The sequence below is a fragment of the Bos indicus genome, chromosome 1 (genome assembly GCF_029378745.1).
Source record: "Bos indicus isolate NIAB-ARS_2022 breed Sahiwal x Tharparkar chromosome 1, NIAB-ARS_B.indTharparkar_mat_pri_1.0, whole genome shotgun sequence".
Classification (NCBI taxonomy): Eukaryota; Metazoa; Chordata; class Mammalia; order Artiodactyla; family Bovidae; genus Bos; species Bos indicus.
Window position 1 is genome coordinate 83219727 of NC_091760.1, and position 25257 is coordinate 83244983.

Consider the following 25257-nt stretch of genomic DNA (forward strand, 5'->3'; position numbering starts at 1 on the left):
GGATGGCTTTTGTTCTCCCTTCTTTGCATCCCTTCCCCCACCTCTTCTGTATCGTGGGAAGCTCTTAGGGTGTGTGGGCTGGGAGGTGGGGCCAGGCAGAGTATTGTAAGGGGACGTAAGAACACGGGTAAGGACGTGACTTGGGGACACGGTGTGCTTGCAGAGGAATAACAAATCCGGACACAAGTGAAGGGAGGTGTGTGTCCCGTGCTGCACAAGGCACATTCAACAGAGTACTTTATGCCCCCTTGAAATCTTCGTCCTGGAGCGCACCCACCAAGTGCCCCCTCACTGAGCGGCTCCCAGACCGCACCCCTCCCTTGGCGTTCAAAGCCCACGGTCCCGCCCTCTCTGCCTACCCACTGCGGCGACGCCCTACCTCTTCGGGCCGAACCCTCATCCCAGAGTCCCGCTAAAATGATAGAGTGAAGGAATAAGTGAGGGGGTCACTCCAGGAGACGCGGGCCACGGACCTTCCCCCATCCCGGGGCCTCAAGAGTAGGAAGGGGACACTTGAGCAGGAGCTTGGAACACCCCCTCCCTTTTATCTGAGCCCTCAGCCCGGGAATGCGGCGCAGGACAGGATGCGCAGGACGCCACTCAACACCGCCTCCCCTCCTCTGGCCGCCCGCCACACCTCGCGCCGATGACAGCGGCGGCGCCTGGGTCCCCCACCTTGTCCCCTCTAGCCCCCGCCTTCGGCAGAGTTCCCAGCTAGGGAAGAGAGGAGGGCTCTGTCCCAACGGGTCTCGGATCCCCGAGGCTTCCCGTCCCACCTCCCCCGCCCCCACCGCCCGGGGCCCGAGCCTCGCGGGGCGCTCCTCCCCCGGGCAGCCTCTGCAGCGCCGCTGGGCTCCGTGGGGGGAATACTAAGGAGCCGCGCTACGGGTGCAGCCCCAGCGCGGGAGCGCGCGGCGAGGGGCGGAGCGGCCCCTGCCCCTCTCCCTGTCAGGCTTTGGGCTCGCGGGTCGAATGCCTCCGCTTTGGACCAACTCTACTCTCGCCGGCCTGGTCTGCCTCCCAGGGTCTGGCCCCTGCACCTGAAATAGCCGCCCGTTGCCTCCAGCCCTTCAGCATCGCCAAATCCTAGCTACCGCCTACACTTAGAATTCCGCTACGGAGCTCTGCCCTGCTTGGAAAGAAGTGCGGGACTGCTCCGTGTGAACCAGGAGATCCACAAGGCTTTGCCTACACTCCCTACCGGGGCCAGCCAGACTCTAATTTGGGATCGACAGGTTCCTTGGAAACCTGTTCCATGCGCCACAAAGGTTTACTGCCCAAGGTTCCCTCCTTCTGACACTGGGAAAGTCACTGCGTATGCACCGCCCCCCCCCCCCCCCCCCCCACAACACACACACGTTTCTGCATCTAATGAGTCCTCATTCCCACTCCACCCCCTTTTTCCTTTGACATTTATTTCCAGAAGCTGTTTTCCTAACCCTCTCCCTGGTTCTGGTTATTTATCCTCTGAACCTTTCGAGTGTGCAGGCAGTCTCAGGGTGGGAATCCCAGCCTCGGGCCTCACTTACTGGCTCAGCGACTTTGGGCAAGTTACTTAACCTCTCCCCTTCCTCCTCTGTAAAAAAGAGATAAAAATACTTCCTTCCCTGGCTCAGTTGTTGTGAGATTAAATAAGATCCATGTATAAATGGAGCATTTTAGCCCAGTGCCAGCAATATGGGAATTGTTCAGTAAAGAGTAGCCTTACTTCTCCACTGACACTTGCTGAAAAGGACTGCCCTCTGCATCTGAACACCAGTGGGGTCCCATCCTCTTTGTCCTGGGCCCTGTGACCCTGGGGGCTGATCAACGCCCTCTACCCCCAGCTCCTTCTAGACAATGAGTGTGAAAGGGCTCAGTCTATGAAATTGAGAAGCGAGTGTCTGCCCACTTGCCGTTCTGCCATCCAGAAGCGAGTGTCTGCCCAGACAGCCCCTGGAATGGGAATGGCTGGGCCTTAGAAGGAAGGAGCTCTGGGGGAGTTTGCTCTATACTGTTATCACCCCACTTCCAAGAAGTTAGGTGCACCAAGGCTGAAACAGAAAAAAGAAGTTGAGCCTGGGGAAGCCTGGATTTGGCCTCCCAATGACTCCTGGGAATTCTGAAGGGCCAGGGCTGAGGGGCCATGAATTTGGGGTGGAATGAGGAGGGGCAAGAGAATCATCTTATTGCCTTTATTCCGCTGACGGCCCAACTGGCCCCACGGCAGGGCACAGGGCCAAGCCTTTACACACTCACCCATGCTCTCTGACATACGCTCACACACACACTCTCACACACACACACACACACACACATCCGACCTCTGGCTCTGAGAGTCAGTCTCTGGGGGGCAAGGGGCTGCTCCTCAGCTGGCCCCTGCTTGCCCTTTTATGACAGCACCAAGGGCGGGGGTGGGGCAGGGCCCTCAGCCCCCAGAACAAGTCCCTGTGCAAACTGGAGGTGCCAGCTGGCTTCTGGGGGGGGGGGGGGGGGGGGCTTACGTTTCCCCATTCCCAGGGTTCCCTCCTCCAGTTCCTGAGGGAGGGACTGCTCTCTGCCTACCTGGGGGCCCGGACCCCTGCCAGGGCTGGGCCCTGGAACCCAGGCTTATTCCCCACCTGACCATGCCAGGACCTCCAGCACTGATGAACAGCCAAGTCTGAGGTGGTGGGGATCCCCCCACCGGCGAGCAGGAAGGCCTGGGCCCCGAGGGGCTGGGGAGGGGTCGTCACCCCCTCTCCTAATCCATCTTCAATATGAAGAGGTTTGGGGCACACTTCCTGGGGAGGGAGCACAGGCCTGGAGGAGAAGTCCCAGCTTGGGCCCTTCCCAGTCTTCCATCTTCTGGGCCACAGCCTAAGGCTGAGCAACCAAAAGTCCAAAAGTCCAGTCGGCTGGTCGGAGTTCCTGCACGGTCCTTGGTGAGCACACACCCAGTGGGAGTCGGGTGTCAGACCTGCACAGGCAGCGTCTGGTTCATCTGCAGCCGCATGTCCTGGATACTGCTGAGGATCTTCTTCTGGTGGCCCGCCAAGGTGACCCCAATCCGGAGCAGGTCTCTGCAGAGGGGCCAAGGGCAGCGTCAGTGCCTCCCCTCCTGCCCACCACTTGGGCCCAGCTCAGAATCCCCAGCCCCAGCCCTCCAAATGTGAGGCACACTCACTCTGCAGTCATCTGGGCCACCAGGTCAAAGGATGCAAACCCCGCGCTGACAAAGCTCTCCTTGTACCGCCCCATCTTGATGGCATCTAGCCAGTCACCAACTGTCGTGAAGGTGGTGTAGTCGGGGACCGTGCGGTCCAGGAGGGGTTGTGACATGCTGTGGGAAGAAGAGGGGAACTGATGAGTCCTGATGTCAGGGGAAGCAGGGTAGGGCTGCTGGCTCGGGAGCAGAGGCTGAGGTACTGACCCAGACTGGGCACTGGCGATGACTTTAAGGCTGGCAGCATTACGAATGAGCTTGTCCAGGGTGTTGACGATCTGGGAGAATTTGGGCCTGAGGTTCCGGTCCCGCACCCAGCAGTCCAGCATAAGCTGGTGCAGTGCTGTGGGGCAGTCCATGGGTGGGGGCAGCCGGTAATCCTGCTCCACGGCATTGATGACCTGAGCCAAGAGCCAGGAACCCTGGAGTGAGCCACCACTTGGCTCCCCAGCAGCTCCCACCCACCCAAGCACTCTGGCAGGTCCAACTCACATCCTGGTTGCTCATGTCCCAGTAGGGTCGCTCGCCGTAGCTCATGACCTCCCACATGACAATGCCATAGCTCCAGACGTCACTAGCAGAGGTGAACTTCCGATAGGCTATGGCCTCTGGGGCGGTCCAGCGGATGGGGATCTTCCCGCCCTGGTGAGGGGGGCACACGCCCTTCACCCTATGTCTCGGGGCTGGTCCCCAGCCCTGAGCCCCTGCCTGGTTGGCCCCGCCCCCAGTCTCCCTCCCAGCTGGTTCCTGTACCAGGGAGCTGGTGTAGGTGGGATCAGAGGGGTCATCCTCCAAGAAGCGGGAGAGGCCGAAGTCTGAGACTTTGCAGACCAGGTTGCTGTTGACGAGGATGTTGCGGGCAGCCAGGTCTCGATGCACATAGTTCATCTCAGACAGGTACTTCATGCCAGCAGCAATGCCTCGCAACATGCCCACCAGCTGGATGACCGTGAACTGTCCATCGTTGAGCTGGAGACAGTGAGGAGGCTCAGGAGGCAGCCCATCCCCTGCTGCCCGGCCCTGGCTCCGTCCAGGACCTGCCTGCCTGCCCACCTTCCCAGGTCCTTCAAGACCACGCCTCATCTACCCCCTCTGACCATATCTACCGTGCACTGAGAGTAAGAAGCTGCCCTCCTGTGTGGCCAGCATCTGTATATATCACCCGATGAACCCCTGTGAGGACCCAAAGAGCTCTTCCACTTCTATTTTACAACCAAGGCAGCTGAGACTCAGAGAGGTTAAGTAAAGCCTGAAGTCATATAGGCAGCAGGGGGCAGTCAGGGTGAGAACTCTGGTTTTCCTGGCTCTGAAGGTCCAGCTCTCTCCCTGCACTGTGCCACCTCAGCAAATATTTGGGCTTGTATAGGGTCTAACTTGTGGGACCAGGTGGTTTACCTAACCTAGCTGTCTTAGGGAGTGGAAGGGGGTTCTTACCCGAAGGAAGGAGTCCAGGGCGCAGTTCTCCATGAACTCCGTGAGGATCATGACTGGCCGACTTTTGGTGACCACGCCCTCCAGCCGGATTATGTTGGGGTGGTCAAACTGACCCATGATGGAGGCCTCGCTGAGGAAGTCCCGCCGCTGCCTCTCCGTGTAACCCACCTTCAGGGTCTTGATGGCCACAAACACCTCCCGGCGGCCAGGCTGTTTCAGCCGACCCCGGCACACTTCTCCAAACTCCCCTGCACAGCACAGGGCACAGGTACTAAGCTATTTCTGTACCTAACTGGCCTCCACCCTCCCCCAGGGGTAACCCTCAGCCTCTCCTCCCCACTGTGTGCCCCAACAGACTCACCAGCTCCAATCACCTCCTCAATCTTGACGCAGGACACATCAATCTCCTTAGCAAATTCCCGCACGGCCTCATTAGGGTCTTCATAGGTAAAGGGGTCGATATAAACCTTCATTCCAGGAGCAACTAGAGGAAGAAAAGGTGGGCATGAGAGGGAGCCAGATCCTTGGGCTGAGGACAGTGAGGGAACTCTGCCACCCGGATCCTGCCCTAGTCTTCCTCCCTATCCCCCACCCCCATAGGAGCACATTCCCAATCTCCCTGCTAAGCCTGCTCTGTATTCCTTTCTGAAGAAGCTAGAGCTCCCCCGTTCCCACCCCACCACTGTCCCCTTGGTGAGAACTAGCAACCATAAAGGCTAGACACCTAGTATTCTTCTCCTTCCTCCCTCATCTCTCATCACGTCAAAGCCTGTTTCAGACCCATCCCTCCCCTCATTCCCTCAGCCCCTGACCTTGCCAGGCCATCAACACCCAGACTACTGCAACAGCCGCCCAGCTGGGCTCTCTGCCTCTGGACTTTTCTCACCTATCTAGCCTGCATACCTGTCTTCCTACAACAATGCTTTCATTGTATTGCTCCTCAGCTTGAGAGCCTTTCAGATTACCTATGGTGCAGTCAAGTCCAAACTCCTCTGCCTGCCTTTCACGACCCTCCAAGGACTGGCCGCAACTACCGGCCTGGCTTCCCAGCAGCTGTCAAACCAGTCTTCTCACTGCCCCCACAGTTGGGCACTCTCTCCACCCCACCCACTACCTTCCAAAGGCTCCTCTAGCCCAGAATGCTCCCCCTTCCACCTCTCTGCTGCTGCTACTGCTGCTAAGTCACTTCAGTCGTGTCCGCCTCTGTGCGACCCCATAGATGGCAGCCCACCAGGCTCCCACATCCCTGGGATTCTCCAGGCAAGAACACTGGAGTGGGCTGCCATTTCCTTCTCCAATGCATGAAAGTGAAAAGTGAAAGTGAAGTCGCTCAGTCGTGTCTGACTCTTAGCGACCCCATCAACTGCAGTCTACCAGGGTCCTCCATCCATGGGATTTTCCAGGCAATAGTACTGGAGTGGGGTGCCACTGCCTTTTCCTTCCACCTCTCTAAACCCCGCTAAATCTCACCTGGCTCAGCTCAGCCCAAGGCTACCTCCTCCAGGAAGCCTTCCTCTCTTCTGAACGCTCACTGCCCTCTGTAGCAGGAACCCCCGACTTAACTCTGAATTGTTCTCTCATTGTTTCCTGTGTGTACATATGTTGTCCTTCTCACAAGACTAACTACCCCTGAGGACAGGGGTCACATCTCACTCATCTCTGGGGCTAGCAAGAGTGAAGTAGGGGCTCAGGAAATGGCACTTAATTGGAAGCAGGATGGGGCAGCCAGGGGAGGAGTTAAGGGAATGAAGTCCCAGCCAGGGAAGAGGGTATCCCCAAGCCCTGCAGGGACCAAGGGAGCTTTGGGAGGTGGGAATGAATAGACAGACTCACTGTATTGCTGCAGCTTCTCCGTATACTCTGAATCAGAGCTGTGCCGCTGCTTCCTAGGGGGAAGGGGAGAGGGGAGGCCTGAGACAAGTCCAAGCTCCCTCCGTTCAGGGAACCCTTGGGCTCATAGGAGGGGCAGAGTGCACAGGGGACAGCCCAGTGCCTGGTCCCATCGTCAGTGGTTACAGCTGCCTCTGGGTCTGTGGGCAAGGGGCTCAGTGGACTTGATCCCGGAGGGAATTTGGAGACAGGGAGGGGATAGAATGAAGACATGGGTGTGGATTGGAAAGGGCCTCTCCAGCAATGACACCCTGGGCCTAGGAAGGCTGTGGTTCCAGGTCTGATGTGGGTGATGGTCACCTATGTGCTGAGAGGGCTCAAGGGCACTAAAGGAATGCTCCAGTGGGCCCCTGAGCCCATCAGTACCTGAGGCAGACGACAGCAATGACCACCACAGCCACTACGAAGACCAGCCCAGCCGTGGCTGAGCCCACGATGAGGGGGAGTTGCTCCTGGAGCTGCTGGGCACCGGAGCCTAGAGACGATGGGGAGGCACAGGTGAGTGGAGGGGTGGCAAGCGTGGGCGGGGCGGGGACAGGTGTGGGGGGACATGTACCTCTCTCGCTTGTGGTCTCAAACTCAGCTGGGTGGCTGTATTGCCCATAGCCAGCTACCGTGCGGGCTCGGACCTGGACCACATAGCGGGCATCGGGCCGCAGCCCGTCCAGCTGCACGGAGTTCTTCTGGCTGGTCACGGTGGAGGCGATGCCCTCACTCTGCAACACCAGGAGGACACTGAGTCTCAGTGGGTCCTGACGTCCCTTGGCCCCTGCCCACCCTCCTCAGTACCCAAAGCTTCCCTCCCAGGGGCCCCCAACACTATCTGGGGTGATCTTCTTGCCCCAGGGCTTCTTCCTGCCCTGTGAGGCTCTGACCTTCTCAAAGTACTTCATCTCGTAGTCCAGGATGACTCCATTGGGCCGCTCTGGGGGTGCCCAGGACAGGGTCAGGCTGCTCCCGGAACTGCTGTGCAGGCGTAGTGTCGGCACTTCGGAGGGGGCTAGGGAAGGGGTGGGGCTCAGCACAGGCTTCTCGGCCTCTGGCATCCTCCCCAAGGACCCAGGTCCCAGGGGCCCCCCGGTGGTCCATGGGCAGGCCCCAGGCAACTCCGCTCTGGGTGGGGGAAGATGAACCAGGCCCTACCCTCCCATGTGCCCTCCTCACCAGCCTGGTTGGTGGTGATATTCACAGCTGCGTAGCGGGGGGGCAGAGGGCTCTTGCCCGAGACACCATTGACCGCCTGCACCTCGAAGGTGTAGCGCGTGTGGGCCAGCAGGTGGCTGACGTGCACCCGTCGCTCGGTCAGGCCCAGCTGCCGAGGCACAAACTCCACGTTGTCATCACAGCGTGAGCAGGTCATGGTCCCGGGGCCCCCGTGGCACTTCTTGCAGATGACATTGTAGAGGAGGTCGTCCCGGCCACCCAGGTCCCGGGGCTCACTCCACTCAAGGATCAGTGAGGTCTCATTCACATTAGAGATCACACCCCGGGGCGGAGATGGCACCGCTGTGGGGAAGACGAGGGGGAGAGCAATGAGCTGGGGTCCGGGGACCACCCTCTGCCCGGAGCGCCTGTGTTCTCCAAGCTGCTTCCTACCTCTGATTTTGTCTTTGCTTTCCTATGCAGAATACCCTTCCTATGCCTCTTTACACTCCTATTTGGGCACACTCCTATTTGGCCTTTAAGGCTCAACTTGAGAGGTCATCTCCTCTTGGAAACCTTCCTTGATTCCTCCTCTTCCCATCCTCTGTACTCCCGTAACCATTCCTGGGCATTCCTCCAGCCTTGCATTTAGCACATTATACGGTTGTTATCTATTTCCACATCTGTTTCTCCCACCAGGTTGCAAGTTCCTAGGACAGTTGACTGCATCATTCCTGGTGCCTGGCAATGCCTGGCACCAAAGGCCAGAGTAGAGAAAAAGCAGAATACCAGGCTGCCCCAGGGATGTGAGGCCCCCTCTCTGGTTAGAGCTGGACCAAAAGAATAGCAGTCCTAGACAGAAGCAGCAGCAGTAAACTGGAGGGTCCTAGACAGTTCCTGATATCCAGCTAGGCTTATTAAGTATTAGTGGAGGGCTAAGCCTTTCAGTTCACCTGGATTCTGGCTCAGGGGCTGGTCACTTCCTACCTGCGCTGTGGTTGAGTACAACATCTAACCCCCACCCTGAGCCTCAGTGTCCCCATCTGCAAAGTGGAGATATTCATAGAGACTGTTTAGGCATCCCCAGCCTGGCCTGCAGAGGGAAGGCCTGGAGTAGAGAACATGAAGACGCGCCACCACTCACTGGTACAGGCACTGTCTGCGGAGTCGGAGTCTGCGCGGTAGAAGTTGTTATGGCAGGTGCAGATGCCAGCGGCTGGTGAAGTGGTGCGGCTATTGGGTGGACAGGGCAGGCAGGGCCCTTCTCCCTGCTTTGCCTTGTAGCTCCCGGGGGGACAGGCTGTGGGGGAGAAGAGGATGGAAGTCTCAGCTCCCTTCCCTGCAGACACAACCCTCCACACCTCCATGGGAATCTGGCCCTTCCCCAGCACAGGTCTTGGCCCCTCCACCTCCCAGACTGTGCGGGCCATGCTAGTATTGCCTAACTCTGGCTGCAGCTACAAAAGGCCCTTCTGCCTCGTGGAAACCCCATGTCAGCGGATTCCTCCCCACCCCTCCCCCTCCCCCACCCCTGGGGCCTGATAGAAGAAGACGTCAGCTCCATCACCTGGACAGCCTGGACTTGTCGAGGCAGGGAAGAGAGAGGGAGGAGGAGGAGGGGGATGGGAAGAGACCACTAGCAGGCTGGCAGCACCCTCTACTCTGCTGGGATGCCCCCACCCCTCCTTGAAACTCAAGGACAATTACTCCTGAAGAGCCTCAAGAACACTCCAGAATAACCAGTGGTGGGGACTCTGAGGACTCTGAGTTTCACGGCCCACCTCTCTCCCCGCCCACCAGGAGCAGGGCAGCAGCTCCTTTCTGCCCTGGGGCAGGGGTGGGGGCTGAGAAGGGGTGAGAAAAGGAGAGAAAGAAACCAGGCAGGAAGGCTGAGGTCACCTGGAGTTCAGAGGCCTCAAAGTGTCCACGAGGGGAACCCCAATCCCAAGAGGGAGCCCAGAGCTCGGTGCCTGAACACCTGGCACCTCTATCTGGACTTGGGTTTCTGGAGATCCCCTATATCTATGATGGCCGTATGATTTATTACTCAAACTGGACTGTTTTGAGAGGGAAAGGGGTCACAAGTAATAATCACGATAGCTTGATGGGCGTAAACCAGGGCTGCCCTAGACACACTAACACATATGGTCACCCTGTCCATACACAACTGCTTTCTAGAAGGTTATCCTGAGTGTGGGATGCCCGGAGTTGGGGCTATGCCTTCTCTGGGGTTTAATCTCCCCTGACTAAGGTGATATTCCATCCAAGCTCTTTTGAGCCAGTGGGAGAGGGGGCAGGGGCCAGGCCAGCCTGGTTGTCATGGGAACCAGCATGCATTTCCTGCCAGGGACCTGCAGAGTGTTAGCCCCTCTTCAGGCTGTCAGGCTCATCACCCCCACCCCCTTTCTCCACTTAGGAGGAGGAAGTCTGGGGGCAGGTTCCCATAGTGAAGTGGAGAGGCGCCGGGCAAGGCACTGTTCACCTTCCCATGACAGCACAGACATGAAGTCTCACAGCCAGGTTGGGCCACCAGCCCCCCACGCCGAGGGCTGTGCTAAGAGCTGGCTCCCACCCTTTGGGCGCTTCAGGCTGCAAGCCCCAGGAGGGCAGACAAGGCCCTTAGCACCTTGACACGCATGGAACAGCAGCTGAATGAGGCTGTGGTCCCAGTGCCCACATTTCGCACCATGAGACCTGGAGAGCAGAACCTCTCTGAGCCTCCTTATTGGCTAAACAGAGGAGGTAACTGGAATCTACCATACAAGATTGTGGTGAGGCTCAGATGAGAGAACCTCTCGTGAATGGGGATTATAGCTGGAAAGTCTAGTACTCTGTGAGGTCTTATTGAGTCTTGGCAAGCTACCAGAGGCAGGCCCCTACCCTCCTTGTATGCCTGCATCTGCATGTGCTTAGCTGCTCAGTCGTATCTGACTCTGCGACTCCATGGACTGTAGCCCTCCAGGCTCCTCTGTCCATGGGATTTCCCCAACAAGAATACTGGAGTGAGTTGGCATTTCCAAGGGATCTTCCCAACCCAGGGATCGAACCCACATCTTCTGCATTGGCAGGTGGATACTTTACTACTGTGCCACCTGGGAAACCTGCTCTTGTGTATGAATCAAGGACAAAACAATCCCTGTCCCCTTCATCCCAGGACTCCTGCAAGTCACAGCAGACACTTACATGGTGCTCTGCTTCCCCATGTGCCAGGCACTGTTCCAAGGGCGCCCATGCATTGACTCAGTTCAGCCCCATTACAGCTCCATGAAGGAATCACCACTAATGCCCCCATTTTGCATATAATAAGGAAACCAGGGTTCAGAGTTCAGTGACCTGCCCAAGGTCTCACAGGTGGTAAGTGGCAGAGTCAGAACTCAGGAGTTCAGAGACTGGGCCTCTGATCTCTGTACTATAAATGTAGCGTCTTAAGATGCAGACGAGACCCCCAGGTTAAAGGGCCAAGCATGAGGTGCCTGGAGCTCCAAGGCCCACCTAATATTTCCAGGTGACACATACACTTGGGCCTGGACAAGCGGGCATCTCTGCTGGCCTCACGAGGCTCTGAGCACGTTCTCCAGGTGCCTCTTTGTCAAGGATTCCCCATGGCTTCCTTCCTCTCTCTTTAGTTTCATTATTTCTCTTACGATCCTGGTGTCTCTCCTCATTTTCTCTCATCTCCCTTCTTGTACAACATTTTTGGCACCTGATACCCCTCTTCCCTTTCCTCCCTCTGCCCCAAATCTGGCAGGCAAGAAAGTGGTGGTTAGGGGGCAGTGGGCAGTGGTGGCCCAGGCACGTCCTCCATCCCTTCCCCCAGGCCAGTCCTCACTCACGGCGGCACTGGGACTCCTTGGCGGCTGGCTCGTGGCCGGTGGCACAGGTACAGGCGCCAACAGGCACCATCCACTCCCCGTCACCGTTGCAGTAGAGCTTGAGGGGCACAGACACCTCCACGGCATTGGCAATGCAGGTGCCAGGGGCGATGACCAGTGAGGTGGGCTCAGCCCCAGTGAGGGTCTCAGGGAAGAGTGCAAAGCCTGCGGTGGTGGACGCACACTTCTTGTAGAATGCGCGCACGGAGATGAGCGACATGCAGGCGCCCTGGTCCTGGAAGGCCAAGTAGAAGCCAGCCTTGGAGAGCGGCCCAAAGCTGCGCACCTTGGTGTTGACACGGCCAGCATCGAGCCGGGAGAAGCTCTCATCCGGTGCGATGGTGTCCACCTTCACATAGGGGTTCTCCATCCAGAAGGGGGAGGAGGCTGAGGCCACGTCACTGTCAGCCTCATAGTAGAAGAGGTTGAAGGTCTCCTTGCAGGAGCCAGGGATGTTGGGAATGCTATTGCAGTCCCGCACAGTGAACTTGAGCTCCACGTAGACCCGCTGCACATCTCGCCGCCAGATGAACCCTGTGCGAAGCCAGTTGTTCTGGCTGGACTCCCGCACGTTACACACCTGGTACGTACGGATGGGGTTCATGGCTTCATCATAGCCGCTCACCTCTTCCCACTGTGCAAGTGAGAAAGATGGACAGTGAGACCAGCATTTGCCGGGTGTTGATCACAAGCCCAGATCTGACCTGTTATATTTACTTCACAGAGATGCTTCTGTGGTGCCGTGGTTGAGCATATAGACTAGTGGGCTCCAGTCTCAGTTCTCTGCTGTGTGACTACAGGTAAGTCATTTAACCTCCCTGGCCTCCCTTTCCCCATCTGGAACATGGTAAGAATAAAGATATTTAAGGAATAAATGACTTTAACTGAATAAAGCACTTAGAATGGGGCATCTGATAAGTACTTTGTAATTATCAGATATATTACTTATTATCATTATGCCTCAGTTTCATTGTCTATAAAATGGGACTGATTGAAAGTAAATGAGGCTGTGAGGAATTAAATAGGTCCAATAAACACTGATTACTACTATTACCATCACATTTAACCTTCACAGTTCCTTGGAAGATACATCTGTTGTTCCCACTCCAGAGAAGAGGAAGCCAAGACTCACAAAGGCAGGGACTTGCCCAAGGTCACAGAATCAGGTCTGGTGACTTGAGGGTTTGTAACGTCACCCAAACCCAGTGTTCCAGAACTTAGTACAGTTGTGAAGGCCATCGAGGGAGGTCAGTTAGAACACTTTAGAGATGTCAAGGACTATAGGAATGTAACATTCAAGAAACAGAGGCCCAGAAAGGTAAACTGTCTTGCTCAAAGTCACAGCAAGTCAGAGATCTGGAACCAAAGCTTCCTTGTTCCCAAGCCAGTGCTCTTCCCAAGGACCCAGGAAGGAGGGAGATGACAGACATGCAAAGGGCTGCCAGGTAGAAAGGGATGGGAACAGGTTGAAGACAGGCTGAGGGGCGGGCAGAGGGAGAATGTGACAAAGATGGTGTGTATGTGGGAGGAAGGACAGAGGCAGGCTGAAGGGTCAGAGAGGAAAGCATTTTCAGAGATGGACCAGCAGGTAAGGAGGAAGGTGACAGGTGCAGACGATGTGGATGCCACAGGTGGGGAAACTGACAAGTAGGGCACAGAGGCGGCCTTGCTGAGGCAAGGGGGCTAACTGGCAAGCAGCACTCAGGAGAAATGGAGAGGAGGTCTTACCCCACTTTCCGGATGAGAGGTCCATGCCAACTCAGATGTCACCCATTTTGTATCCATGAGGGTCTCTGTGGAAGCAACAAGAGAAAAAAGGCCAGGGGCCAAGCTTAGGATACGGAGAAAGAGGAGGCTGCCCAGGAAAGTCCAGGATGCCAGACATCAGTTCCCACCAGGTACTCCCAGGTTCCCAAAGCTCTCAGCTCCCCAGGCCCAGAGGAGACCCTGCAGCCACTCCCAGAGATGTCACAGCCTCAAAGATGTCTTGTCAGGCCAGCTGGGAGTGGGTGTTAGTTGCTGACCCCAGGTCTGGGTTAATGAGGCAGGATCCAGGGCCGGTTCACACACCTACAGGCTCTGCTAATCTCCACACAAAGGGGCTGGCAGGTCCTTTATCCTGGAACAAAGGGCCGTGTGCTTCAGACCCTGTTGCCCAGGCCTCCCCTGACTCCATTCCCAACACAAAGGCGCAGCCCCACACACGCCCAGGGGAATGGGAGAACAGTCACAGGCCAGAGCCCACACCCACCCAGCCTCCTACACAACCAGCTCTGGTGGACAGGACAGGAATGCTCTTTGAGAATGGGGTAAGGACCACCAAGGCCCAGCCAGCTCCTCTAGAGCTAGTTCAGTTGTTCCTGAAATCCTTGGATAAAAGTACTGTTGGTGTATCCCTTTTACAGATGAGAAAACTGATGCCTGGATACAGTATGTGAAAAAAGTGAAAGTATTAGTCACTCAGTTGTGCCCGACTCTGCCATCCCACGGACTGTAGCCCACCCAGCTCCTCTGTCCATGGGACTCTCCAAGCAAGAATACTGGAGTGGGTAGCTATTCCCTTTTCCAGGTGTTCTTCCCAACCCAGGGATCGAATTCAGGTCTCCTGCATAGCAGGCAGATTCTATATAGTCTAAGCCACCAGGGAAGCCCAAGTACAATATATATAGGACCTAAGAAAGCTGAGTGCCGAAGAATTGATGCTCTTGAACTGTGGTGTTGGAGAAGACTCTTGAGAGTCCCTTGGACTACAAGGAGATCCAACCAGTCCATTCTAAAGATCAGCCCTGGGTGTTCTTTGAAAGGAATGATGCTAAAGCTGAAACTCCAGTACTTTGGCCACTTCATGCGAAGAGTTGACTCATTGGAAAAGACTCTGATGCTGGGAGGGATTGGGGGCAGGAGGAGAAGGGGACGACAGAGGATGAGATGGCTGGATGGCATCACCAACTCGATGGACGTGAGTTTGAGTAAATTCTGGGAGTTGGTGATGGACAGGGAGGCCTGGCGTGCTGCGATTCATGGGGTCGCAAAGAGTTGGACACGACTGAGCGACTGAACTGAACTGAAGGTAAAACTGCTAGAATTTGAGGTGAAAAGTTTCGAAACGTGTCTCAAATTCAAGTCTGACTCCACAACCAATCTCTTAACCAGGGTACTGTGACTGCAATACGCCCTTCTGTAAAGGGAAAACAGAAAGCCTGGAAAGCTCCTGTGTATACTTTGTCTCAACCAAGCTGTCACCTCCTCCAAGAAGCCTACCCTGAACCCCCAAGTCAGTGTTAGATGCCTTTCTCTGTGTATCCAGGGTCAGGGGCTTTGTTGCAGCACCAATCCCATTCTAAGCTTCGGGGTTTTTGTCTGTTTCCTTTAGCTTGGCCATAGGATGGGTCTATTAATGCTTCTGACAAACTTGCTCCCCTAGGAACTGGATCTGGGTTCTGGCTTAATAACTCTTCTCTCAGCAGTGTAATCCCAACATTACACCTAGGAGTGGGAAAGAGGTCCTGAGTCTTTTCTCATAGCCTGGAAGACAGCCAGTGGTTCTCCCCTCAACCCCAAGCTGGAATGGGGCAGGATTGCCCCAGAAGTCCTGGGGGCCTCTACATCAACAGTGGGGGCAGGCTGGAGGTACTTGGAGAAGGGAAAGACCCAAACCCTACAGACTCCCGGCTTATGGTCTTCGCCAGTTTCCTGCAGTCTGGCTCTGAGCTGGGGATAGTGGACGAGGCAGCTGTGGGCCCAGGCCCTCACGTGAGGCAAAGGGCCCCCCCCATCGCCAGCAGCAGCCATTCACTTGGGAAGCGCGGCTCACTCCTCCTTTCTGCAGCAGCAGCTGGCCCCTGGAGGCCAGGCTGAGGGGTGAGCCATCCCAGCTTCGTCGTCGGTGGCCTGACAGGCCCCTCTGGCAGACAGACAGACAGACACCACGTTCAGCGCGGGGGGTGGAGGGGTTGGGGAGAGAAGAGGGGGTGGGCAGAAGCAGGGGCCCAGAGACAGGCAGGGAGGGGCGGAGCGGGCGGATGGTGGGCGGCACCCAAGCTGGAGGGATGTGCGGGGCGGCGGGCTAGGGCCAGACAGCCCGGATGGCCGGCGGTGGACTACAAAAGACAGCGAGATGGAGAGACAAGGAGGCCCAAGGAGACAGACACGGAGAGGGAGTTGCCAAGTAGCCTCTTCCACAGCCAGCAGCCCAGAGTGCTGCGGTCCCTGGGAGCCCCTGCGAGCCGCGAGCCAAGTGCACCCCCTCCCCCCAGCCAGTCCGCCTGCTGGTCTGCCCGCTGCCCGCTGCCCGCTGCCCGCCACCGAGCCGGCCAGGGCTCCCACCGCTCCCTCGAGCTGCCTCCCTCCTCCCTCTCCCTCACTTCCTTCTGCTCAGCCTGTGCCAAACCCATCTGGAACTGTTTAAACCCAAATATTCAGCCCCCTCCCCCCTCCAAGCCAGATTCCTCCACAGTTTAAAACAAGCCCTGCGCTGGCTCTGAGAGGCGGGAGGGAGGGGGCGCTGGGGAGGGGGGCGGGGGGAGGCTGGTGAGGGGAGGCTCTTCATTTCTGTTTAATTTCTGGGGAGCGAGAGAGGGAGGGGGCGGGGGGATCGGCCCTTGGCCATCGCTCAGCCTTGGCCATCGCTCAATCTCGGCACATTTTTCCCATTAATGAGGAGAGGACTTAGATTTCGAGTCATGTGTGCCTGAGGAAGGGCTCGGTCACCCTGGTGGGGAGGGGCTTGCTCTCTGGGGGAGGGGAAGGGCCTACTCCCTTCTGCAGGAGGGAGACCCTGAGGTGCCCGTGTCCCAGCCTCAGGAAGAAGGTGGGGTGGGGGTGGGGGTGGGGTGAATCTATCTGTGGTGTTGAGGGGGAGAGACTCACCTCTCCAGAGCCCACATTTCCTATGTGTAGGGTGTGTGTGTGTGTAAGTACACACTTGCTGGAGTAAAGGATACAGGTACAGGGGACAAGGACAAAAGAGGAATGAAGGCGCAGTCTCCAAACTCCCCAGCTGCCCACCTCACGCCCACCCCCTTCTGTCCCACCATGGCTGCTGGAGGGAAACCAGAGGGCGGTGGACACTTGCAGATACAGGCTCTGTTGGGCAGGGAACCCCGCCACCACTCCCGCCCCCCCCACCCCCACAAGAAAGCAGAGGAAGTGGCCACCAGGCCTTTCTGGAACTCTCTGGGACTGGGGCTTCAGTGCTCAGAAGGAAAGCAGCACCCCTTTCAGGTTTCACAGGGCCAACGGGAATGGCCACGTGGCAGCAGCTGTGTGGCTCTCGCTTGTGCACACAGAGGCACACACTTCACCAAGTTCTCAGTGGCTGGGCTCCTTCCCACCACTGGGGCTAAAGAGCGACCAGTCCCACATATGGTGGACAAAAACACACAAGGCCACAGCCACCCGCAGACACACACGCTTTCACACAGTCTGCCTTTCACAGACACACGGATGCATCTGGTCCAAATAGATCAGTCTTCCTGAGACATCCATATACAATGAATCTTTCCTACACACAGATTCGGCATGCCTTAGGCAAAGACTCAGTCTCTCAGCCTTCATATGTGTGGATTTCCTGAGACATATGCATCCGCGAGGGCGTGTGCAGCCAACAGTGCGTTCTCCCTACACACCCAGCCGCACGCTATTGCCAACCACACGTCACAGTCTTAAGTGTAGTCAAGTGCAAACACAAACACCAGTTTGCCTGTACAGACGCTGTGACATGCTCTTACACAGTCACACACAACTAGCATCAGCTGCACACGCGCAGATGCCCACTTGCACTGAAACATTCCACAGGAGCATGCAGACATAGTATACTATCAACATCTAGAGGTGGCGTAAAGCCTCAGAGTTGCATTCTCGATGCACATGCCACACACACACATTCTGCAAGCCCGTTCTTTCTGAGATGAGTTTTCAAGCGAAATGGAGAAGAGTTGGGAGAGGGCACTCTTCTGCTGAGAAAGCAGAGAGACTGGGGCAGCCTTGACCAGAGGCACAGGGAAGGAACAAGCCCCAGACTGGCTTCCTGTGGCCCTGGCCCAGGCAGGAGCTGTCACAGGTCACGAGGCTGGGGTTGGGGCCCGGGCATGAAGATGCTTCTGGGTGTGGCAGGGTGCAGCCTCCCCAGGTATAGCCCTTCACCAAGCAGCAGGCCACTTCCCTGCTAGCACAATGGTACCATCCCCAGCTCTGGGGCTGTGGTAGGGTGGGGGCGCTAGGATGAAGGCAGGTAGCCTCAGGAGCTTCAGGCAACACGTCCACGCATAAGTTGGGGGCCCAGGAGGAAAACATCATCGGCAACCAGCATGTGTCTGAGGGTCTCACTGGGCCATACTGGTGTGCGGGGGGGAGGAGCCTGGCACCTGCCCTAGTGAAGGGCCAGGGGCACATGACTTTATGGAGCTACTAAATCCCACAGCATCCCCAAGCCCCAAGTCATACAAAGCACCCCACCCTGCAAGCAGGTGTGCCAGTGAGACCCAGAGAATAAGAAACAATCTAGAGAACAGGAGCAAGAAACAACCAGCCCAAACTCCAGACCACAGACTGTGAGGCGGCAGGAAAGGTCACACTCCTGGACCGGGCCAACAGAGTGTGCAGGGGCAGGAGGACAGAGACACAGGGTCTGAGCAAGGAGGCACGCCCTGGGACCCTGCCTACAAAAAGAGGGGGAAGACTCCTCCAGAGTCGGTCCCCCTCTTCCGCCTGGGATCCCTACCTCAGCCAATCCACCTGAGTGATCTGTCCTGTCTTCCCCCCTCCTGCCCCTCCCCTGCGTCTCAGCGTGTGCACATGCGTGTACCAACCTGCACACCCAGGGTGGTCAGCCCAAGGAGGAAGGGATCTGAAGCAGACCCTGCCACAGGACCTGGAGGACCTCCTCTCCCTCCCCCTGCCACGGCCCCAAGGCCCTCAGGTCTGGGTCAGAGGGGAGGGGAACATCTCAGAACAGGGAACACATTTTGTTTTTCATTCTTCCCCTCAGATCACGGGGATTTATAATTAAATAAACCTGAGAGGGAGGAGAAGGGAGGAGGAAGCAAGGGGCAGGAGCCCAAATGCCTCGTGCTCATCCATGGCCCCCACCCTGCAATGCAAGAGACCCGGGTTCGATCCTTGGGTTGGGACGATCCCCTGGACAGAGGAGCCTGGTGGGCTATACAGCCCATGGGGTTGCAAAGAGTCGGACACGACTAAAGCGACGGACACTAAGAGGACTAATGGCCCCCACCCCAGTTGAGGCCCTGCCAGCCAGCCAGAAGGCTGATGCACAGCTCGCCTTTAAAGGCTTCCCTGGGATCCTGGCCACAGCTGGTCTGACCAGGAGTCTAAGGGCAGAGAGGCAACAGGAGACCGGGTGCCAGGGCCAGCCCTCGGGGCAGGGGGACTCTCCCACCCCATCAGGTGCCCAGCTGTACCCAGTCTCCCTCCCCACCACCCCCAGCTGCCCAATCCCGACAAACCAGTTTGACTCAGCACAACAGGCAGGGCTACAATTTTCAAACTATGCAGGCCTGGTGATTCAGCCTCTTCATGCTGTTTAATTAGTGGAAGGCCGGGTGGCAGAGGCCTTGCCCATGGCAGCTTTGGGCTAGCTCGCTGCCGCTGAGGCCAAAGTGGTGGTGGCGGCGGCAGTTCTGGTTAAAGGGAAGACGGTGATGGGCAAGCTGGTTCCCTCGAGTACCTGCCACTGTCCCTCGTCACAGCTCTGATGTGCCAGCTCAAGACAGACGGGTGGGGGGCACCAGAGGCCACAGAAACCCCAGCCCGCTGTCACTTTTCAGCTGCCACCTCCTCAGTGGTCACTGCCGCTGAGAAAGAGGTGGACTCACACACGCCTCTCTCCCCAGGGAGAGTCTGCCACTGCAGCAACAGGGCTTGCCTGGGAGAAGGCCGACCAGCCCCCACCTCTTATATCTGGTAACTGTTTCTCTTTTCTCCAAAGGGTCTCTTCCTAGCAGGGACCTCCCCATCCTATCTGAGGTAGAAGGACCCTGTGGTCTGGACATCCTTCTTCATCCCACGCCCCGTTCCTAGTCCGCTCACCTACTGGACTCTGCTCATGATCCCCAAGGGGAGAATGATCTTGGCTTGGGGGACTGGGGAGCATGATACAAAAGAAGAGTGAGCAACCAGGTGGCCCTGTTTCCCTGTGACTGAGGGTAAATTCGAGGGCAATTTGTGTGCATGTTGGGGGCGGGAGAATCAATCAGAGGGCAAGGAAAGGTGTTTCTTTAACCAAGGAGGACAAGCAAGAACTCTGGCTCTATCTTCATGGAAAACTGAAATATTTGGAGGCAGAACCTTGGTGAACCCCAAGTGTGTAGATGGAAGAGCAACTAGGTGCTAGTTGGCATCTAACCAATGAGACCATGAGGGACAGCACCCACAGCTCAAGAACCTGGCCTAAATATAACGACCCCAGAGGCCAAGGGCAAACCAAATACTAGCAAAACCAAAGGGAAGGCTGGAGTAAAGGGGTGAGACCCTCCACCCATAAAGCCTGGGGATGCTGAAGAGCTCTTCGGTGCTGGGTGCCCCACCTAGCCCTGCCCTCTGGCCTAGCCCAGGACCCCCAAATCTACCCATCCCCCATTCAAGTTCCTGAATAAGGATGGGGTACAGGCAGGAGTCAAGGTCAAGTCTCTCCCTACCCCATCCTTTCCCTCCCAAAGCTGGAGAGAAATGGAGGTTGGGGGAGGAGGGGGATAGCAACTTCCCCAGACCAACTTCTCCTCCCCCATCATTGCTTCCTCTAAGCTCCCTCCTGCAGGACAAGTGTACACACCAGTTTCACTTTCTGGAGCTCCCCAAGGAGCAGACCCTAGGGTAATAATAATAACAACAGTTAATCCTTGAATAACAATAGCTATGTGCTAAGCACTTGACACACATGAAGGATTCAATCTTCATAGCACCCCCTAGGAGGTGGGTTCCACTACTATCCCATGTCACAGTGACAGGGGCAGGAGGGTGGGTAGGGGGACCACTGGGCTGGGGTCAGCGCCTGCGGCATCATCTCTCTTCTTTCTTTCATTCTCACACTAACTGAAAACCCTAAATTCTGATATATGGCAAACATGAAGGAATTAATGAAAGCCACACTCGGGAGGCACTGCCACCTTCTTAGGAGCGCCCCACACTGGCCTGGCCTCCCAGCTACCACCCACGCAGTCAGGGAAGAGCCCCAGACCCCACTTCACAGCTGAGGGAGGAAGGGACAGAGGAGGGGCCACAGCCCCACTGCCCTCTCTTTCCTGGGCTGCTGCAGCTCACCAGGCTTCTGCCTCCTGGTCTGCCCCTCACGTCCTGGGCCTGGAAACCCGGATGCCAGCTCCCAGCTAGGGCCTGCCAGCTAGGGTCTAAAGGGACCAGCAGATTGTGAGGAGTGAACAGGAGAAATAAAGGCAGGGAAAGAGGAAGAAGGGACACAGGGAGGGAAGAAGGAAGGAAGAGGGTGAGCCTTTTCAGGTAGCCCTTGCTCACCTGACCCAAACCACCCTGCTTTGCCCCCCTCTCAGCATCAGCACCCACCGCACCCCACAACAAGGGCTCTGGGGCCTGGCACACACAGCCCCGTAAGCGAGTGTGCCGGTGTCGCCTCTCCTAGGCTAAGACACAGACCTGAGAACTCCAGCAGGCTCACACCCTTGAGGCGATCAACAACAAAGCTCCACACTGGTTTCTCACGCCTGTGATCCTATCATACACATGTGGGTGAGTGTGCGCCAAGTGTGGGTGCGACCTCGGTGTGTCTGTCTGGATTTGCATGTGTCCACCCGTGTGAATCAGTCTGTCAGCACCAATGGGCTCAGAGATAAAAGACGATGGGGATTCAGAAGAATGTTTTTTTTTTTTTCCTCCTGGAGAAAATGAAAAAGCACCAGAAGATGCCTTTCTCTCGTAACTCTGTTCTTTTTTTCCTTCCGACCTTCAAGTTTACCGACTGTGAACATGCGAACAAACTAAGTCACACAGAATTCATATTTTTGTTCTTAAACTAAGAAAGTGACTAGATCGGTTAAAGATACCGAATAGAAGTACTGCCTGTCATCTCAGTTTCCCCCAGTCTGTGGTGTCCTTCTCTCCACATTCAGGAAGATTTTTATTCCCTCATTTAATGGCTCCAAAAATTTTAGAAAACCGTGTGTGTATGTATGTGTATCTGTCTGTCTGTCTATTGTTTGCCCGGTGTCAGTGCCTCTGTCCCCGCAGGCTTGTGTCAAGTGGATGTATGTATGTGTCAAGTGGATGTATGTGAGCTCTCCCACGGGGGCCAAAACCACTTAGGCTGTTCATCCAGGCACAGTCCTGTGGAAGTTGCAGCAACCCTTCCCCCCCAGCAGCCCTCTGCAGGTTTCACACAACCCACGGAGAAGCCTGGCCTTTTCCACTGGATAATGGGTAAGGCATCAGCTCTAGCGCTACCTGAGACAAACCCCACAACCTCTGGAGTTCTGTGGAGACCTCAGCACTGGGGGTGGGGGTCCTGCAAGAAGGCAGAGGGGGAGCGCCAGAGCAGTGTGCAACGGCGGTGCACACAGCACCTTGTGGGTAGTTGGCGCTCGGTAAACCGTCAACAATAACAGGCTCCCGCCTCACCATCCCCGCAGCCATCCCCTGACAAAGCGGAGTGCACGCACTAACACTCTCAGGGTTAACTCCAAGAGGTTCCTCGCCGACGCAGCCCCTCAACCTGGGGAGCCCAGCAGCAGCCTAAGAGTCCCGGCCTTGCCTAGTGGGAGTCGCGCACACTTCCCTGCAACCAGAAGGTGCGGAGGGCCCCGCTCCTCTGTCCTGAGTGCCTGGCACTCCTACAGAAGCTCACCGCCGGGCCGTGACTTTTCAGGGACGCTCACCCAGGTCGTGCTGCCTGCGATCCCATAACCGGCAGACAGCCGGCAGCTGGAACCTACGAGGCGGCGCCCAAGGCGTCTCCGCCACCCCAGCTCCAGCCTTTGGAGAGGGTGCGGGTGGCCGAGCCTCCTCCGAAGTGAGCCTGGACCGCATCGGACCGACACCGCGGACCCACCCCTGGCCCCCACTCGGGCGACCCCGGACACCTTAACCCTTGGACGCACTCCCCCGACGCCGCTTACCTTCCAGCGCCCGGCAGCCGGCGGGCAGCAGCAGGGGCAGCAGCAGCAACGGAGAGAGCAGCGGCAGGAGCCCCGGCGGCAGCGGCGGCAGCGGCGGCGGGCGGGCTCGGGCCATGGCCGGGGCTGGCTCCGGGAGCCGAGCCGGGCCGCGCCGGGCCGCGCCGGCGGGGCTGCGGGCACCCGCAGGAGGATCCGCTCGGCGGGCGCGAGAAGGCTCGCGCACGGTCCCAGGAGATCCAGGCAAGGAGAGGGTGCAATCCAGGCAGGCGGCTCCGGGACCCAGGCGGTGCCCTGAGCCGGGCGATCCTGGGGTAAGCGGGCAGGTCGGTCCTGGGGGAATCTGGACGGACCGGTCCAGGAGGATCCCGGGCGCTTGGAAAGCTCGGAGCCAGAGAACTCGGGGAGGCGGGTCGGGGCGGGAGGAAGCGAGTGGTGGTAGTTCGGTGTGCACAGTAATCCAGCGGTCTCCTGCGGGCCCGACTCGGATCTGAGACTCCGGGTGCGCGCGCCGTCCGGGGTCCGAGCTGGGTTCTTGCTGCGCCGCTCACGTACTCACTTCTGCTGTCCCCAGAGCTGGCGCGGCCGCTCTGGACGAGAGGGGCGGGGCTGTCCGCCTGCCTGTCATCGCGGAGGCCCCGCCCCTAGCCACCCGCCGCCCACTCACAGACCGCCAGGCGCGCTGGTTCGGCCTCAACAGCACTCCGCCGGAGTTTAGTTGGCAGCTGTTCCATCACGCCCACTCTCAGGTTCTCTGAGGCCTGGGGTGGGCAGGGCCAAGGAAAAGATGAATTAGATTGGGCGGAGCGATACTGTCCATCAGAGGGAGAAGCCCGCCTCCTGCCCCCAGTGGAGATTAGTAACCGAACCTGAGTCCGAGGTGCCATTCACGTAAAACGAGCCGGGGGCGCCCCCGTGTGGTCTGTGCGTGCCTGAGGCCGCCCCCATGTGGCTGTCTTTACAGGCATGTCCGGACCCAAGCTAATCGCGGCTTACGCACTACCAGGTGGGCGTCCTCCGCGACACATCCTGTGACCAGGACCTTCTCACTTGTTTATTCATTCATTCATTCGTGTATTTCATCATTCTTTGAGCCAAAGACTGACTAGAGTTTTCTGGCGGTACAGCAATGGATAAGACAGAGGTTTGTGTTCTCTGGGAGCTAACATAGCGGTGGAGGCAGGCATGAAGTCATCACCGCAGAGTGTAACAGTTATTATTATGGAGGAAGGACAGTTGCTGGAGCACATGTGAGAGGCATGGCTATGTCTGGCCCTGAGGAAATGACATTCAAGTCGAAATATGAAAGATGAATAGTAGGCGAAGAATATATGTTTGGGGACCGGGGAGGGCAGTTTCAAGCAAAGCAAACACGCTTTGTATGAAGTCCCAGGGGCAAGAGAAACTGATATTCATTGGAGGAAATGGAAAGAAGTTCAGAGTATCTTAAATGCAGAGTTGGAGGCTGAGGGGAGCCAAAAGGAAGCTTGGGAGTAGGTGGAAGCAGAGGAATTTTTTTTTTTTTTTTTTGACTCAGAAGGCCTTCCTAAGAGCTAGGGTCTGAAGCAGGGGCATTACTTTATCAGATTAACATGGCTTCTCTGGGAAGGATTGAATGAGAAGAGGCAAGGGTGGAATCAGGGAGGTCAGTGAGGAAGCTGTGCAGTGGTCAGGCAGAGGAAGATGGTGGCTTGGACCAGATTGGTGGCTGTGGGGATGGAGAGAAGTGGGTAGGTCTAAGATATTTTAGAACACAGAGCTCAGGAGAATTGTGATTGGGTGGTTGAGAAGCATGGGGTAGATAGAGACATTAAGAAGAATCCCCAGGTTTCTGAATTGGGCAAATAGACTCCTACCCCATTTGCTCAACAGACGTTTGTAAAGTGCAAAAAACACTCTGAAAAAAATCAGTCTAGTTTATTAAGATGTAGATGTTATTATCGGAGAAGGCAATGGCACCCCACTCCAGTACTCTTGCCTGGAAAATCCCATGGACGGAGGAGCCTGGAAGGCTGCAGTCCATGGGGTCGCTGAGGGTCAGACATGATTGAGCGACTTCACTTTCCCTTTTCACTTTCATGCATTGGAGGAGGAAATGGCAACCCACTCCAGTGTTCTTGCCTGGAGAATCCCAGGGACAGGGGAGCCTGGTGGGCTGCTGTCTATGGGGTTGCACAGAGTCGGACATGACTGAAGTGACTTAGCAGCAGCAGATGTTATTATAGCCCCATTTTACAAACAAAACTGACATCTAGAAAGGCTTAGTGACTTGCCCCAAGTCACAGTGCTCATAAGTAGCAGGGTGGGATTTGAATCAGAGCGTATAGCTCTTTTTTTTTTTTTTTTTTTTTAAGGATTATATAGCTTTCAGACTCACTCATTCTACTTCATCAGACACCTTAGGATCACTTAGGTGCCTGCTAAAAACTCAGAATTCTAAGCCACCCATCCACCTTGGATGTTGGGACTCAGAATTTCTGAGGGTATGGAGGCCAACAGTCTGCATTTCAAATAAGCATTCCAGGTGATTCTGATGCACTCTAAACTCCAAGAGTCACTATCACCATGCAGCCTCTCACTGTCCTAACTGGAGAAACATCTGTTCCTCTGAACTTCCCCCAGATACCATGAGATT

The 25257-nt window shown here is 56.7% G+C and overlaps 1 protein-coding gene across 1 annotated transcript; it reads right to left on the minus strand.

Annotated features, from left to right (window-relative positions):
* Window positions 1-2160: 2160 nt before the first annotated feature.
* On the minus strand, window positions 2161-23203 carry EPHB3 (EPH receptor B3). The gene is made up of 16 exons (XM_019958590.2): window positions 22626-23203; window positions 13252-13316; window positions 11485-12157; window positions 8796-8951; window positions 7673-8014; window positions 7384-7508; window positions 7065-7224; window positions 6875-6983; window positions 6452-6504; window positions 4980-5102; window positions 4619-4866; window positions 3938-4153; window positions 3677-3826; window positions 3392-3585; window positions 3146-3301; window positions 2161-3041 (listed from the first exon to the last, which is right to left on the minus strand). Exons 1-16 carry the CDS (start codon window positions 22738-22740, stop codon window positions 2933-2935), a joined length of 2994 nt encoding a protein of 997 aa, XP_019814149.2. The 5' UTR covers window positions 22741-23203; the 3' UTR covers window positions 2161-2932.
* Window positions 23204-25257: the final 2054 nt, after the last annotated feature.